This window comes from Cetorhinus maximus, chromosome 7 (genome assembly GCF_964194155.1).
Source record: "Cetorhinus maximus chromosome 7, sCetMax3.hap1.1, whole genome shotgun sequence".
NCBI classification, from domain to species: domain Eukaryota; kingdom Metazoa; phylum Chordata; class Chondrichthyes; order Lamniformes; family Cetorhinidae; genus Cetorhinus; species Cetorhinus maximus.
The window spans coordinates 22,542,159-22,561,035 of NC_135885.1; the positions used below are offsets into that span (position 1 = coordinate 22,542,159).

Below are 18,877 nucleotides of genomic sequence, written 5' to 3' on the forward strand. Positions count from 1 at the left end.
CAACCATCAATGCATGGCATTAATGCTATTTGGCCATTGGGCTGCAGGGGTTGGGGGAGGAAAGGCCAGGTCATCTTGGCTCATAGTCAAAATCAGCCTCTAAATTATGGCATATTTTTTATGTAAAGATGTTATCTTGGGGTAATTGTTTCTGCCTAGTAAGTCTGAAGTTACTAATGAAGATTGTATTCCATTAGATTGCAATGTTTTTGAGGACAAAATAATGCCTCCTACAGTTCCTAATATAGTCCCTAATATAAGACAGCATTTGAATTTGCTAAATTGCTTACCCTTTCATGTGGTACTAGAAAGGGTGATAGTGTGCTGGAAGATTCGAAGTGCACCAGTTTAAATATTTTTCTAAAGGTAGTAGCCCTGCATAAAAGGTGCAGTGGAATGTTTGGTTCACAATTATTCCTCAGAATTCTTGGGGATAATGAGACCAGCTGTTGCTTTTTTTTCCCCCTCGAAACAGGATCCTCCTGTCAACATGGCCATTCATTTGACAAATTTGACTGAAATGGAGCCCATTTCTTCCTGCACTTGACCATTTTCCCCCTTCCCCCCTCCTCCCCACAACCCATGCAGCCATCTCACAGATGGGTACAATTGAGTTGGCCTAAAGACTGAATTAGTTGCCACAAAGTCACCTTGTCCTGAGCTGTGGAGGTGACGCCAGAGGACATAAATCACCCCCGGAAATAATTGTGTTGGCTGTTTCTGCTCTTTCACCATTCACTCTACAGGGCCTAATGGCTTTCAAATCAGTAAGGATCTTGCCTGTTGGGAGTACATTAGACAGGCCCAGTGTTGTGACCACCTACAGCTGTAACTTTCACACTAGCAACTCGAGAAGTCCTGTCCCTTTGAAAACAAGCAATTTAACTCTAAAATCAATGTAATGTCAATAGAGAGGAGCATGTTTGGAGGTTAGTTTGCCCTAATTGCCTGACAAAAGCAAGTGAGAGATATTTTAAAAGCATTATTGGCTTGTTGGCAACTCCCTATCAATTTGGCTCCAGAGCCCATTGCTCAAGGGTTAACGAGCAGCCAGATGACTGACTCTGTGATTCAATTCAGATCAAAAGTTTGTTGAGGCGGTGAGGAGTAGTGGAGACTGTTGCTCATGATACGCATCATTTGGAAACTGCACAACAATCTAGTGTTAGGTAATGAGTTTGTTCTCTTCAAATTACCATAAATTAAATTGCTAGCTTTGGGTATGCAGGAAGCCTGACATAAGAGTAGTTTGCAGGACATTCTACTTTTTGGAGTACAACAATGGGGATATGGAAATCTCCATTAGCATTTTAAAGAGGAAATGCAAATTCAAACAAAAATTGGGCATTGTTGAAAAGAATCTCAAGTGTAAATGCCTAATGTTTGGAATGGTCCTTCTAAGCTAATTTAGTTACGTTTTGCCTAGTTGAGGCGGGGTTGGTGGGGGGAGAATATATTCCCTTAGCAGTGTAGCCCCTTACTGCTCCAGACAGATTAAAATAAAGTAGCAACCTTTTTCATTCTTGGATAACATGTCGATTTTATTTTTGCCCGGTCTTGTGCACCAAGTGACTGCCACCATTACTTAAACAAATGTCACTGCTTCATAGTATTTAGTTGTAAGTGAAATGCTTTAGGACATTCTTGTGATAAATGATACATAAATCCAAGTTCTATATTGTAGACGAGAGGAAATGTGTTTTCAGTGAATTGAAATTGAAACATTGAGTGGTTTCCTCTGCTACTGGTATCTCAGTTATAACATAAAACAGTTGGGATCCATTCCGAAATTCCAATTCCTACAAACATCCAAATTGTTGGCTAATTCGCATTGGTTATTTCTCTCCGGTTTCAAAATCTGTTCATCAGTTTCATGTCTTTTTTTTTATTCATTCACGAGATGTGGGCTTCGCTGGCTGGGCCAGCATTTATTGCCCATCCCTAGTTGCCCTTGAGAAGGTGGTGGTGGTGGTGAGCTGTTGTCTTGAACTGCTGCAGTCCATGTGGTGTAGGTACACCCACAGTGCTGTTAGGAAGGGAGCTCCAGGATTTTGACCCAATGACAGTGAAGGAATGGCGATATATTTCCAAGTCAGGGTGATGGTGACTTGGAGGGGAACTTCCAGGCGGTGGTGTTCCCATCTATCTGCTACCTTTATCCTTCTAAACGGTAATGGTCATGGGTTTGGAAGGTGCTGTTAGAGGAGCCTTGGTGAATTCCTGCAATGCAGGAATTGTAGACCTGTGGAACCTGTTATCATGGTTCATTTAGATGGACGTAGAACAGTATGAAGTTGGTGGAAGGAAGAAAAACTTGCAGTTATGCAGACTTTCACAACCTCGTAATGTCCCAAAGCATTTTAGAGCAAGCGAAGAACTGTGTAGTCATTGTTAGAACCATAGAAAAGTTACGGTGCAGAAAGAGGCTGTTCTGCCCATCGTGTCTGCGCTGACCAAAAAAATAAAAAGAGAAACTAGCCGCTCATTTTAATCCCACTTTCCAGCATCTGTTCCATAGCCTCGCAGGTTACAGCACTTCAGATGCAGATCCAGGTACCTTTTTAAATGAGCTGAGCATTTCAGCCTTGACCACCAACTTAGGCAGTGAATTCCAAATGCCCACCACCCTCTGAGTGAAAAAGTTTTTCCTCATGCCCTCTCTAATCCATCTACCAGTCACCTTAAATCTATGCCCTGTGGCAATTGATCCCTCGGCTAGGGGAAACCAGTCTTTCCTATCTTCCCTATCTAGGCCCCTTATAATTTTGTACACATCAATTAGGTTACCACTTAGCCACCTCTGTTCTAAGGAAAATAACCCTAGCCTATCCAATATTTCCTCATTGCTGCCAAGGCTTGAAAATTGTAGCTTTCTTGTAAATCTCCTCTGAACACTCTCCAGAGCAATTACGTCCTTCTGTAATATGATGACCAGAACTGTGTATACAATTCCAGCTGTGGCCTAACCAGCATTATATACAATTCCATCATTACACCCCTGCTTTTGTATTCAATACCTTGCCCAATAAAGGAAAGCATTCCACATGATTTCTTGACCACTTTGTCCACCTGTCCTGCCACCTTCAAGGACCTCTGGACATGTACTCCAAGGTGCCTCACTTCCTCAACCCCTCAATAACTTCCCATTTATTGAGTGGCTTTGTTTGCCCTCCGGAAATGCATTACTTCACACTTCTCTGGATTGAACTCCATTTGCCACATCTCCACCCACTCAACCAAACCATTGATATCATTCTGGAGTTGACAGCTATCCTCTTCACTGTCCAATTTGTTGCAATGCAGGAAACGTGGCAGCCAATTTGCACGCAGCAAAGTCTCTCAAATAGCAACGTGATGACCAGATAATCTATTTTTAGTCGTATTTGTTGAGCCGGAGCCATTGGCCAGAAACTCCCTTGCTCATCTCTGAATACTGCCAAGGAATGTTTTTGGGTCAGCCTGAGAGGACAAGATGCTGCCTTGTTCAGATTGGCCTTGTCCAGCTTCCAGTGCTTTCTGCTGATGCATGTTAGAAATATTGGAATGTATGTGCATTCAACAAAAATAGTTACTCTAACTTCAGTTAGGTGAAATTAATCTTTGAAAAACATGTGGAAATAACTTGTTGATTTTTGAGAAGTTGGTCAGTAGGACGAGGAAGATCTGCATCAGCCACATGGGAACAGATGCAAAAAAAACAAGCAAAGAAACCAAAATTTGGACTGGGCACCAATATGATAATTGGAAATTTATAACCCGCAGTTTACTGATGCAGATATGACTCCCAACTATTGAATATTTAAAAGTGGTGACCAGGTCTATTTTACACAACTTTCAATTGATGAAAGTGGAATTTTACTGAAGCAGACAGTAGTTAAGCTATTGTAATAATGAGTTTAGCTCATTATTGTATTGCAATATTTTTGGCAATCTTTAGAGATTTGTGTACGAATCATGGACAATAGTTTGATTGAAAGTCCTAATAAGACATTTTTTAAACTGTTTCCCAGGTATCATGTTAAAAGAAATTGAAAGGTTATTAAATTATTTTTTTAAATTTAAAACTGGAAATCTGAAACAAAAATAGAAAATATTGGAAGTACACAGGAGGTCAGTCAGCATCTGTAAGAAGGAAAGACAGATTTTACACTTTATTTTAAGCCGCCAGTAGGGATTTAACAGTTTTTATGCAAGTACAGAACCTGGAAAAAGTGGGAGCCTAAGGAGTGGAGGTTGGTGAGGAAAGCAGTGGGAAAGGTCTGTAATAGGTTGGAGGGCAGGGGTGATGAAATGATAAAAGGGAAGATGGTGCAAGGTAAAAGTGGGTGGTAATGGGCCAATAAAGAAACAAAACATGGGTCCAGAAGTTCAAATGGAAAAGCAGAACCATTTACCAGCACTTTCTAGCTGAGAAAATAGGAGTGGTCATGATCTCATTGCTGAACTTTATGTTGAGGCTGTAAAGAACCTAATCAGAAGTTTTGCTGTTCTGTGAGCTAAATATTAAATCAGGGAGTTCAAAAATATGAAACAGGAACAAGAGGCCATTCACCCATCAAGTTCACTTGATAAACCACAGATAGTCAACCCTTGGTATGATTTGGTTCGATATTGAGTGGCGTTACTTAGCCTGAGAGAGAGCTTGGCATAGTTACTTACTGATCTGTGAAGGTAATTCAGTAGAACTCTACTATATACATCCATTCCTTGCTTCCCCATTATTTAATCCTAACCTCGTCTTACCTGCTAGCAACAACGGATACCACGGGTCAATTTGTAACCGAGATGGGAGCTGCTGTTCCAGCTCCCACTCAAGGGGCCTCTTAGAGTCTTAAAAAGGAGCATGATATTTTTTTAACTACCCGTTTTTGCCTCTGGAGCAGAATGTTGTTGGATGTGTGGTTTACATTTCCAGCCCCTTCGTTTGCTTTTACTATGTAAAGATAATCCAAGTCCCATTATACATGTTTAGCAAACATGTTTAGAAAAGCAGTATTTTGACATTTTTACTACAGCGTTTTACGTGCAATAAATAGTTGGTTTCACCTGTAGGAGGCAAAGGTTTTGAATATTCAGTTGCATGTAATAAACTGAAAGTGGGCTTTTGCTTCACCATGAAGAAATGTCAATCTTTAAAGCTGACATGGTCACATGGCGCATCAATATTCTCAGCATCCTGTAACTCGATAAATATATAAATAGAGCAACAAGATGGCTTAAAAAGTGTAGAATGCTATCTATGGACATAGTTGTCTAGTGCATAATATGGACATATGCAATTGTACAAAACTAACCACTGAAATAGAGTAGAATACTTATTTGGTGCTCATCCATTTCTGTTCTCTCTGCTGTGATACTAAAATTAGCTTGAAGTGTTTCATGTGCACATAATAGCTGTTCAATTTAATGACCAGACAAGGTATTGTCAGCATTTGTGTGCACATGCAGCAAGATAGAAGCCTGTGTTTGGATATTTTAGACAAAATTTGATGATTTTTAATAGGTACTTCTAAAGCATTTCTTCAGCGTAATTACAGAAATCATGTAATAGGATGTGACAGTGATATTACTTTCAGCCAATATAATAAAGGGAATAGCTTTGTTTTATAAACAGTGAAGATGGTGGATTATTTGCTCTGACCTCTGGAGTGGAATGTGAACCCACAAGCTTTTCACTCCCAAGGTAAGAAGTGCTACCATGAAGAGGAGGCTGATGCCACTTCATACAATTGATGAATCACTGGGCTTGGCATCATGCAGGAATAGTGTGTGCTCAACACCCTTGTAAAGAATGGTATGAATGGGATACTTCTACCTAGAGGTTCATTAATGATAGAGCAGGGTTATAAGAGTGAGCATTCATGCTTCTGAGAGAATATATTCTACCTTTGTAAAGCTGTTTTATTCTTCCCCCAAAATGTAAAAAAGCAAATGTGAATGTAGTTTTTGCAGGAAAGGAGCATTAAGCCATGGCCCGTGTGTGCTCGGAGACCCCTGTATCTAACGGCATTGTTTTCCGCGTATAAACCTTTCCTTGTGACTTCTTCAGCAAAACACTATGGGCATAAAGGATCCAGCATGTTGTTGAGCAAGATAGCTAAATGAAGGGCGTTGAAAGGAGGTTCAGTGGAGCATGAACACTGGCATAGACCAGTTAAGCCAAATGATCTGTTTCTGTGCTATAAACTCTCTATGTAGGAAGCCACTTTATATTTAAAGAAAAATGCATGCTCCAAAATAACTTGAAGCTCAGGAAGCGGATGGGCTAGCACAAGTGTGAAAAGCAGATTATGCTGCTCAGATAAAGAGCCATGTGTAAATGCCATTTTATCCAGCACTTGTCACAATGGCATTGCTTCTTGTTGGCACTGTATGAGGGAGACATTATTATTGTAGAATTGCTCTTTCTATGTCCCTGTTGTATATACTGTGTCCATAACTCTAGTAATCTTTTAAAATTTCTGGGTTCTGGGTGAGAGGAAGCTCCATAGAGCAGAATGTTTTTTTAATTCAGTTTATTGCCCCAGCAGTGAGTCAATAAAAGTTTAATTTCCTTTGTACAAGTCATTCCAAACTAATATAAAGTCAGTGATAAATGTTTTGTTAGTGATTAAATTGATGGACCTGTGCTGAAGCAATTCATAGCAAGTACAAATGATATTTGTGGATTTGGTGTTAGTTGCCCATTCATTCCAAGTGAGTGAATTCTATTCCATTCCAATCCCCTATGCATTTTAATGATAGATGTTTAACATGCATTGTTATTTTAATTCTGTTGTAGAGGTCTTCAGCCCCCATGTACTCTCAAGAGCAACCTTTAACAACCAGGAAGTTGCCCAGAATTGGCCAGATTATAGTTCTGCTCCATCTACGTCCATTTGGGATACATCATCACCTGAGGCTCGCAATACCTGGCCAACTAGCACTGTTTCACCAACTCATTCAACTTCAGTAAGTAATGCTGCAAGAAATGGCAATAAATATCAGTCCATTTAACGTCTGTGCAAGAGAATATACAGTGGATGTAAATTCAAGTTTATTCCGCAAGTAAGCAATAATTATAGTCAGTAGTACAGAACTTGAGTATTGCTGAAGAAAAGAGACATTTTTTGTCAAAGCTTTTTGCCTTGCACTCATCAGGGCAATTTGCAAGAAAATGCCAATGTCAGGGGAAACATTTATACTGTAAGAGAAGAGAATGCTGATTGGCTGGCATTTGGACTCTGCTGGAGGCATTGCCATGGAGAATGCACCAATTGATGGTGACTGATAATTAACTGTCAAGCTTTGTTTGATATTTAAACCAGGCACTGAACTGGACTCTGGTCAAGACATTGCCTTGGGGAATGAATCAGCTAATGGCTATCACTTATTTTGTTTAGCTGGAACAGGTGCAATGCACATGTGCACGTTCTTTCTATCTACAAAGAACGGTGTCCTATGTAACAAATAAAAGGAAATTATCAGAGGAAATTGACTATTTATAGAGAAGAAAAATACATTTGTCACTAGCTGTTGAGTGTTGGTTCTGAGGCTTAGAGAAGCTTAACAGGAAAGACTCACATGAGGGCTGTGCCTTCTCTTATTGACTAATCTGCCAGTGGCAGGCATCCATGCTGTGATGGTCACAGCTATCAAATACTGTCTGGTTTTACTTGGAGCACATGAAGTGTCTGAAAATGAAGTATGATGGAAGAACGCTGGAAATGGTGCATCTTTTCCTCAGCTGCTGGATAAATGACATGCTATCTACAGGGTGCATCAATTTTTTATTAATGTGGCTTTTGTTAAATGTGCATTAAAGTTTCCTTGCTTACTTAACCAGTGCCAAAGACATTTCCATTTGTATCGGTTAATAATTTAACGTGAACTTGCCTCTCTTTTTCCTCACTTTAGTCAATCCTTTTGGGTAACTCTGCCAGCAGTCTTTGGTCCACCACTCCTTTCAGCAACCCGATCTGGTCCACTAGTCGAGACAACAGCCTGCCCTTCTCCACTCCAACGAGCAACAACTCTATGGCGACTGTCGATCTTATAGGAGAAAATGCAGCCCCTGGCTTAATAGAAGACCTTGGCCGAATGTTTGATCCTTGGAAGAACCTTGACAATATTTGGAGACCCACTCCAGGAAGACGAAGCTCTGATCCCTGGTCGAATAATTCTAACTTTCCTCATGAGAACTAATCTACAAGTGCCCGCAGTTGTGGGTAATGCACAGAACCTGATTACAAATACAGTATGACACAGCTTAAAGCGTGAAATATTGATCAAGCTGAGCCTGTAGTCCAGAAACCCTTCACTCGAGTTTCTTTGCACAACTCCAGCAACTGTTTAATTGGAGTCGCACAAGGAAATTTGTGAACAAATGTTCCTGGTATAGGGATCCAGTTCTCAGCCATAACTAATCACTATTTTCGCTTCTTGCCACACGATTATGATTCATATCTGCTATAAACAGTTCCTCGATCCTGACTGTAATTATGGTTTGTATGCGATTTCTGTTACAGTTGTAACAGGCTTTGTTCGTTATGTATTCAAGTTAAAAGAAAATCACTGAAGTATTTGGTCACCTTCCTATGTTCAGTGAAATACATCTTAAATTTATTTTCAGTTTGGAGAATAAAAGGGAACAAGACGCAAGAATTTTATGCAGATCCCTTTGTATTACATCCTTATAAAGCATTGTGATGTGTTTTTAAGATAATGGAGAAAAGTTTCTCTCCCAGTATTAAGTTCAAGTTCCTCTGTTTTTGTGAGAAAAAGAATTAATGGAACCCTTTGTTTTTAAAATGCAAAGCGGGCGTTTTAGAAATGGGAATGTGTTGGTAAACGATAGGTAATAATTATGTATCCAGCATTTTGGCTTTCATTTGTATTTAAAAGGGCAACAAAAATCATCAAGATTATGGCAGAGCATAATGAGGAAGAAAGCTGTAATCACAGTTTCTTTGGTTTTCCTTTTCTGTCATCATAATGTGCTTCACAATGTGTGCTGATCGCTGTTTACTCTGGCTGAAGCACGCAAACCCAAAGTTTATGGAGGCAGCGCGATCCCCTTTGTGTTCTTTGATTGAAACACGATTCTCTGGGTTGTACTTTTTTGAGATAAATAAAGTTTTTCAGAAACTGAACTTTGTTCCACTTTAATTTATTTAAAAATGAATAGGAATGCTCAATTATCCGTTATGTTAACTCAGACTACTGAGCACATTGCAAACTTTTAGCACCACCTCATGGTGAAACAGCAGAACTAAACTTTTAAATAGCACTTTTCCCTAATTGGTTCATGTTCCACATATACCCTCTTTGTACTGTCTTTCAAATGGGGGGGGGAAAATCATAGAATGTGACTTTTTTTAAGAACCACCTCTTCATATATCACTCAACAATTCTTGACCGCCAATCTACTGTACATATGGTCTTGATCTATAATTTCTCCACTTTTCTCATTACCTCCCCAAAATATGTTTTTGTCCACTTTAATTATGGTGCTTCACAAAGGAAAATGATTGCATCGTTGCATTCACTGACTTAAAATTTTTATGATTTCCTCTGTGGATTTAGTTTTAGACAGTAAGAATTTCTGTACATATTTAAAAAGAAAAGAGTTAACAAAGTGAGCGTGGCCCTATAGGAAGTGAGTCTGGGGAATTAATAATGGAAAATAAAGAGATGGCAGATAGACTTATAGACGTCTGCTGCACAGAAGGCCATTTGGCCCATTGTGTCCGCACCGGTCAACAAAGATCTGACTACACTAATCGCATTTTGCAGCGCTTGGCCCATAGTTCTGGAGGCAATGGCAATGCAAGTGAGTATCTAAATACTTAAATGTTATGAGAGTTTCTGACTCAACCACCCTTTCAGGCAGTGAGTTCCAGACTCCCACCACCCTCTGGATGAAAAAATTTCTCCTCATCTCCCCTCTTAGACTTTTACCTCTTACCTTTAAATCTGTCCCCTGGTTATTGACCCCTCTACTAATAGAAAAAGTGCCTTCCTATCCACCCTATCTATGCCCCTCAATCTTATACACCTCTATCAGGTCTCCTCTCCAACTTCGTTACTCCAAGGAAAATAACCTCAGCATATCCAATCTTTCCTCCATAGTTCAGACCCTCCAGCCCAGGCAGCATCCTGGTAAATCTCCTCTGCACCTTCTCCAGTGCAATCATATCCTTCCTATAATGTGGTGACCAGAACTGTACACAGTACTCCAGTTGTGGCCTAACCAGTGTTTTATACAGTTCCAGCATAGCCTCCCTGCTCATGTATTCTATGCCTTGGCTAATAAAGGCAAGTATCCCGTATACCGCCTTAACCACTTTATCTACCTACCCTGCTACCTATGGATATGCACACCAAGGTCCCTCTGATCTTCAGTACTTTCTAGGGTCCTACCATTCATAATGTAATCCCTTGCCTTGTTAGCCCTCTCCAAGTGAATTACCTCACACTTTTCCGGGTTGAATTCCATTTACCACTGCTCTACCCACCTGACCAGTCCATTGATATCTTCCTGCAGTTTAAGGCCATCCACCTCACAATTTACCATCCTACCAATTTTCATGTCATCCGCAAACTTCTTGATCATACCCCTACACTTAAATCCAAATCAGTATGTACACCAGTTAGTTTAACATGTCTTAAGGAAAATGCTAGAAGCTATTATTAAAGACATTATAGCAGGACACTTGGAAATATTTAGAATAATCAGGCAGATTCAAAATGGTTTTGTGAAAGGGAAATCATGTTTAACCAATTTATTGGAGTTCTTCAAAGAAGTAACATGCTGTGGGTGTACTGTATTTAGATTTCCAGAAGCCATTTGGTAAGGTGCCACATCAAAGATTATTGCGAAAAATAAAAGCATATGATGCAGGGGGTAACATTGGCATGAATAGAAGATTGGCTAGCTAACAGGAAATGGAGTAGGCATAAATGGTATTTTTCTGGTTGGCAAGATGTAATGAGTGGTGTGCCACAGGGATCAGTGCTGAGGATTCAACTTTTTGCAATTTACATAAATGACTTGGATGAAGAGACTGAAGGTATGGTTGTTAAATTTGCTGATGACACAAAGATAGGTAGGAAAGTAAGAAGTGAAGAGGATACAAGGCTACGAAGGGTGAAATTGTGAAATTGACCATTTTGGCAGGAAGAATAAAAAAAGCATTATCTAAATGGTGAGAGATTACAGAGCTCTGACAGAGATCTGGGTGCCCTATTGCATGAATCACAAAAGGCTAGTATGCAGGTACAGAAATTAATTAGGAAATCGAATAGAATGTTATCGTTTATTGCGAGGGGAATTGAATACAAAAATAGGGAGGTTATGTTTCAGATATACGGGCATCAGTGAGACCACATCTGGAGTACTGTGTACAGTATTGTTCTCCTTATTTAAGGAAGGATATAAATGCATTGGAAACAGTTCAGAGAAGGTTTACTAGACTAATACCTGGATTGGGCAGGTTGTCTTATGAGGAAAGGTTGGACGGGCTAGGTTGTATCTGCTGGAGTTTAGAAAAGTAAGAGGTGACTTGTTTGAAACATATAAGATTCTGAGGGGTCTTGATAGAGTCATTGTGGAGAGGATGTTTCCTCTTGTAGGAGAATCTAGTACTAGGGGGGTCACTATTTAAAAATAAGGGGTTGCCCAGTTAGGACAGGGATGAAGAATTTTTTTTTGAGGGTTGAGTGTGTTTGGAACTCTTCCTCAAAAGGCAGTGGAGCAGTCTTTGAATATTTTTAAGGCAGCGTAGATAGATTCTTGATGGGCAAGAGAGTGAAAGGTTATCGGGGTAGGCAAGAATGTGGAGTTGAGGTTACAATTGGTTCAGCTGTGATTTTATTGAAAGGCGGATTAGGCTCGAAAGGCCGAGTTGGCCTACTGCTCCTAAGTGTGCTGTTTTCTTTAACTTTGTTAAAATGCATATTCCCTAGTCTTTTTGCTCAGCCTGGATCTCACTGGGCCCATGCTGGTGACTGGATTCTAACATTGCCAACACTATCTTCTCATATGGATTCCAGCAGTGCACATTTTGTTTCATACTTTCTTGAAAGGTTCATTGTGAACAGGTGGAAATGATCTCTGATGGAAGTAATTTACTTTATGAAGTCTTTGGTTTCTGACCATGCTTTGGAATTATTTCAACATTCCTGACTTCTTGGAAAAGAGGCCCTTTTTATGACGATGAATCTTCCTGACCAGTTCACATCATGTGCCTTCGTTAATTGGTCTTAAAGTAACCTCTGTAATATCTCGTGTCAGACCAACAGGAAAAGCCCAGCTAATCAATTGAGACTTTCCATACTTTCATGGTGCAACTTTAACATCATGTGACCCCCCCTCCCCAATCGTCACTGGCCCCATCCCCAATACAGACCAGCTGCGCAATCACATGAGCGTCAAAAGAAAAAACAGACCAATTTTAGGGAGGAAAAAAAATCTAGGCTACTCCTTTCTAGTTCCCAAAGGCAATCTTCAGTTCGTGGTGACCAAAAATTCCCCATTTCCACAGGTACCTTTTGCATGCTCACACTGTGACTGGCAACTTGTTCCAAAAGTTAACAACTCTGACAACTTGTCCTTACTGCAAGATCAGCTTGACACTAGACATCTTTGTCAATGTGTTCAGTATCAATTGATCTTAAATTAATGATGCCTTTACTGCACCCCGGAGTGCTTTCAGGAAATTCATCCTCTGCTTTTAACAATCTTCAATTTTGGTTTTATTGTATTGATCGCTTGGCTCCAGTTCACGTGGTCTGGATACAAACATACGAATTCAGAGCAGGCATAGGCCAGTCAGCCCTTTGAATCTACTCCACTATTTGATAAGATCATGGCCTCAACACCACTTTCCTGCCTACCCCCAATACCCTTTGACTCCCTTGTTGGTCAGGAATCGATCTACCTCTGCCATAAAAATATCCAGTGACCCTGCCTCCACTGGTCTCTGGGGAAGAGAATTCAACAGATTCTCAACCCTCTTGAGGGGAGTGGGGGGGGTGGATTTGCTTCATCTTTGTCCTAAGTGGGTGACCTCTTTTTTAAACTGCGTCCTCTAGATCTAGTCTCTCCCACAAGGGGTAAACATCCTCTCGGCATCCACCCTGTCAAGGAAAGGAACTTTTATGTTTCAATAAGATCACCTCATTCTTTTAAACTCCAGTGGATAAAGGCCCAATCTGTTCAACCTTTCCTCATAAGATAACCCCTTCATCCCAGGAATCAGTTGAATGAACCTTCTCTGAATTGCTTCTAATGCATTTATATCCTTAAATAAGGAGACTAAAACTGTACACAGTGCCCCAGATGTGGTCTGACCAATGCTCTGTACAGCTGTAGCAAAGCTTCCATACTTTTATATTCCATTCCCATGCAATAAATGACAACATTTCATTTGCCTTCCTAATCATTTCTTGTACCTGCATACTGACATTTTTGTGATTCATATACCAACCCACCCAGATCCCTTTGTACCTCCTGTTCTGCAATCTCTCTCAATTTAAATAACGTGCTGTGTTCCTATTTTTGCTACCAAACTGGACAAGCTCATATTTTCCCATATTATACTCCATCTGCCAAATTTTTGCCCATTTACTTATGTCCTTTTGCAGAATCCTTGTGTCATCAAATTTAGCAACCATACATTACATAGAAACGTAGGAAATTGGAGCAGGAGTAGGTCATTCGGCCCTTCGAGCCTGCTCTGCCATTAAATATGATCATGGCTGATCCTCTGCACTCTCCACATACCCCTTGATGCCTTTAGAGTCCAGAAGTCTATTTCCTCAAATATATTCAGTGACTTGGCCTCCACAGCCTTCTGTGGCAGAGAATTCCACAAGTTGAGTGAAGAAGTTTCTCCTCATCTCAGTCCGAAATGGGTCTACCCTGTAGCCTGAGACTGTGACCCCTTGTTCTAGAGCCCCCAGCCAGAGGAAACATTGTCCCTGCATTCAGTCTGTCCAGCCTTGTCACAACATTATACATTTCAATGAGATCCCCTCATTCTTCTAAACTCCAGTAAAAACGGACCTAGTTACCCAACCTCTCGTTGTACGACAATCCCGCCATCCCAAGAATCAGTCTGGTGAACCTTCACTGCATGCCCTCTATGGCAAGTATATCCTTTCTTAGGTAAAGAGACCAAAACTGCACACAATAGTCCAGGTGTGGTCTCACCAAGGCCCTGTACAGCTGCAGTAAGACCTTGCTCCTGTACTGAAGGCCTATACACCATTTGCCACCTTAACTGCTTGCTGCATCTGTATGCTTGCTTTCAGTGATTAGTGTCCAAGGATACCCAGATCCCTTTCTATATCAACATTTCCCAATCTATCACCATATAAATAATACTCTGCCATTCTGCTTTTCCTACTGAAGGCAATAACTTCACAATTATCCATGTTATACCGTATCTGCCATGTATTTGCCCACTCATTCAACCTGTCTGAATAACCTTGAAGCCTCTTAACTCCCTCATTGCTCACATTCCCACCAAGTTTTATGTCATCAGCAAACTTGGAAATATTACATTTGGTTCCCTCATCTAAATCATTGATATTTATTGTGAATAGCTGGGGCCCAAGCACTGATCCCTACGGTGCCCCACTAGTCACCACCTGTCACTCCGAAAAAGACCCATTTATTCCGACTCTTTCCTGTTTGCTAACCAATTCTCAATACATGCCAATATATTACCCACAATCTTTGGGACTTTATCAAAAGCTTTCTGAAAATCCAAATACACTACATCCACTGGTTCTTTCTTATCTATTCTGCTAAGTTTCATCCTCAAAAAAACTCCAGTAGGTTTATCAAATGTGATTTCCCTTTCATAAATCAGTGTTGGCTTTGTCTAATCCTATTGATATTTTCTAAGTGTCCTGTTATCACATCCTTTATAATAGACTCTAGCATCTTCCTTACTACTGATGTTAGGCTAACTAGTCTTGTAATTCGCTGTTTTCTCCCTTGCTCCTTTTTTAAATAGTGGGGTTACATTTGCCACCCTCTAATCTGCTGGACTGTTCCAGAATCTATGGAATTTTGGAAGATGATAACCAATGCATCCACTATTTCCATGACTGCCACCTTTAGTACCCTGGGATGTAGATTATCGGGCCCTGGAGACTTATCAGCTTTCAGTCCCATTAATTTTTCCAGCACTATTTTTTTAGTAACAATTTCTTTCAATTCCTCCTCATTAGACCCATGGTTCCCTAGTATTTCTGATTAATTATTTGTCTTCCTCAGTGAAGACAGAACTGAAGTAATTGTTCTGCCATTTCCTTGTTCTCTAATATAAATTCTCCTGTTTCGGACTGTAAGGTACCTACATTTGTCTTCACTAATCTTTTCCTTTTTACATATAGAAGCTTTTGTAGTTTGCTTTTATGTTCCTTGCAAGTTTACTTTCATACTCTATTTTTCCCCTATTAATCAATCTCTTAGTCCTCTTTATATGTAGATTAAGATCACCCACAATTATCACAGTACTTATCTCACAAGCTCCCACTATTTCTTCCTGCATACCCTGTCCTACAGAGTGGTTACTGTTAGGGGGCCCCATAAACTACTCCCGTGACTTGTTACTATTGCTATTTCTTATCTCTACCCAAACAGAATCTACATTTTGATCTTTAGAACTAAGTTCGTCTCTCTGTATTGTACTATCATCTTTTATTAGCAGAGCTACCCCTCCACATTTTCCTATCTCCCTGTCCTTCTGAAATGTCATGTGCCCTTGAATATTCAGGTCCCAGTTTTTGTCATCTTGCAGCCATGTCTCTGTAACGGTTATCAGATCATAAATATTTATTTCTATTTGAGCTGACAATTCATCCATTTTGTTACAAATTCTAGTCGCATTCAGATGAAGAGCCTTTGGTTTTGACTTTTTACCATTTTTGCAACCTCTAGCCTTATCTGCTAGCACACCCTTGAGTTTGTATGCTCCGACCCTTGCTGCCACACTCTTGATTATCATTTCCCTTATTGCTACCCTGCTGTCTTGCCTGGTCCCCTCTCTAACTTCTTCCCTCACTTAATCCCTCGCCCGACTATTTAGTGTAATGCCTCCTCTACTAGTCCTAGTTATACAACTCGCCAGAACACTGGTCCCAGCACAATTCAGATGAAGACTGTCCTAAGAGTACTACTTTCGCAGTGCCAGTGCCCATGAATCGAAATCCATTTCTCTTGCACCAAACTTTGAGCCACGTGCTCAACATACTAATCCTATTTACTTTGTCAATTTGCTTGTGGCTCAGTTAATAATCCAGAGATAATTACCTTTGAGGTTTTGCTTTTTAATTTATCCCCTAGCTGCTCATTCTCCCCAAGTGAAACCTCTTTCCTAGTCCTTTCTATGTCTTTGGTACCTGCGTGGCCAATGGCAACTGGATCCTCCTCCCACTTCAAGTTCCTCTCCAGCCCATAGCAGATATGCCAAAGCCTGGCACCACGCAGACAACTCAACCATCCAGACTCTCACTAACAGCTATACTTGGGTAGATGGTGGAGAATGATGATTTTGAGAGGTGAGAGGGATGGAACAAGATGAGATGCTCAAAGGATTGCTATTACAGAGACTTGGTTGAAGGACGGACAGGGTTGGCAAACGTTCCAGGATTTAGATGTTTCAGGCGGGATAGAGAGGGATGTAGAAGGGGTGGGGGAGTTGCACTGCTGGTTAAGGGGAATATCACAGCTGTATGACAGGAGGACACCTCGGTGGGCTCATGCAGCGAGGCAATATGGGTAGAGCTCCGGAATAGGAAGGGTGCAGTCACAATGTTGGGGGTTTACTATAGGCCTCCCAATTGCCGGCGGGAGATTAAGGAACAGTTATGTAGGCAGATTTTGGAAAGATGTAAAAGCAATAGGGTTGTTGTGGTGGGTTATTTTAACTTTCCCTATATTGACTGGGAATCACTTAGTGCTAGGGGTTTGGATGGTGCAGAATTTGTAAGGTGCATCCAGGAGGGCTTCCTGAGACAATATGTAGACAACTAGGGAAGGGGCAATACTGGACCTGGTATTAGGAAATGAACCCGGCCAGGTGGTCGAAGTTTCAGTAGGGGAGCATTTCGGGAAAAGTGACTATAATTCAGTAAGTTTCAAGGTACTGGTGGATAAGGATAACAGGAGTCCTTGGGTTAAGGTGCTTAATTGGGGGAAGGCCAATTATAACAATATTAGGCAGGAACTGAGGAATCTAGACTGGAGGCGGATGTTTGAGGGCAAATCAACAACTGACGTGGGGGGCTTTCAAATGTCAGTTGATAAGAATTCAAGACCGGCATGTTCCTGCTAGGATGAAGGATAAGCATGGCAAGTTTCAGGAACCTTGGATAACGAAGGATATTGTGAGATTAGTCAAAAAGAAAAGGGAAGCATTTGTAAGGGTTAGAAGGCTGGGAACAGATGAAGCCCATGGAGAATATAAAGAAAGTAGGAAGAAACTTAAGCAAGGAGTCAGGAGGGCTAAAAGGGGTCATGAAAAGTCACTGGCAACCAGGATTAAGGAAAATCCCAAGGCCTTTTATACATATGTAAAAAGCAAGAGGTTAGCCAGGGAAAGGGTGGGCCCACTCAGGGACAGAGGTGGGAATCTGTGTGTGGAGCCAGAAGAAATGGGAGAGATACTAAATGAATACTTCTCATCGGTATTCACCAAAGAGAAGGACTTAGCGGTTGATTTGTCTAGGGAAGAGTGTGTAGATAGCTTGGATCATGTTGAGATCAAAAAAGAGGTGTTAGGCGTCTTGAAGAATATTAAGGTGGATAAGTCCCCAGGGCCAGATGGGATCTACCCCAGAGTACTGAGGGAGGCAAGGGAGGAGATTGCTGGGGCCTTGACAGAAAACTTTGTATCCTCACTGGCTACGGGTGAGGTCCCAGAGGACTGGAGAATGGCCAATGTTGTTCCATTGTTTAAGAAGGGTAGCAGGGATAATCCAGGAAATTACAGGCCGGTAAGCCTTATGTCAGTGGTAGGGAAATTATTGGAGAAGATTCTTCGTGACAGGATTTACTACCATTTGGAAGCAAATGGGCATATTAGTGAGAGGCAGCATGGTTTTGTGAAGGGGAGGTCGTGTCTCACTAACTTGATCGAGTTTTTCGAGGAAGTGACAAAGATGATCGACAATGGAAGGGCAGTGGATGTTATATACATGGATTTCAGTAAGGCCCCTCATGGCAGACTGGTACAGAAGGTAAAGTCGCATGGGATCAGAGGTGAGCTGGCAAGATGGATACAGAATTGGCTTAGTCATAGAAGACAGAGGGTAGCAATGGAAGGGTGCTTTTCTGAATGGAGAGCTGTGACTAGTGGTGCTCCACAGGGATCAGTGCTGGGACCTTTGCTGTTTGTAGTATACATAAATGATTTGGAGGAAAATTTAACTGGGCTAATTAGTAAGTTTGCAGACGACACTAAGGTTGGAGGAGTTGCAGATAGTGAAGAGGATTGTCAAAGGATACAAAGGGACATAGATCGGCTGGAGACTTGGGCGGAGAAATGGCAGATGGAGTTTAATCCGGACAAATGCGAGGTAATGCATTTTGGAAGGTCTAATACAGGCAGAAATTATACAGTAAATGGCAGAACCCTTAAGTGCATTGACAGGCAGAGGGATCTGGGTGTACAGGTCCACAGGTCACTGAAAGTGGCAACGCAGGTGGATAAGGTAGTCAGGAAGGCATATGGCATGCTTGCCTTCATTGGCAGGGGTATTGAATATAAAAGCTGGGAAGTCATGCTGTAGCTGTATAGACCCTTGGTTAGGCCACACTTGGAATATTGCGTGCAATTCTGGTTGCCACATTACTAGAAGGATATGGAGGCATTGGAGAGGG

At 41.1% G+C, this 18,877-nt stretch overlaps 1 protein-coding gene across 4 annotated transcripts in view; it reads left to right on the forward strand.

Annotated features, from left to right (window-relative positions):
• Positions 1 to 9,131, forward strand: part of tmem131 (transmembrane protein 131) — a 169,708-nt gene extending 160,577 nt beyond the window's left edge. For all 4 annotated transcript variants that reach the window (XM_078545156.1, XM_078545159.1, XM_078545158.1 and 1 more), the window contains 2 exons: positions 6,782 to 6,951; positions 7,897 to 9,131. In XM_078545156.1, coding sequence (XP_078401282.1) covers positions 6,782 to 6,951; positions 7,897 to 8,184 — 458 coding nt within the window. In that variant the 3' untranslated portion in view covers positions 8,185 to 9,131. The remainder of the gene's footprint in view (positions 1 to 6,781; positions 6,952 to 7,896) is intronic.
• The last annotated feature ends 9,746 nt before the right edge of the window (positions 9,132 to 18,877 follow it).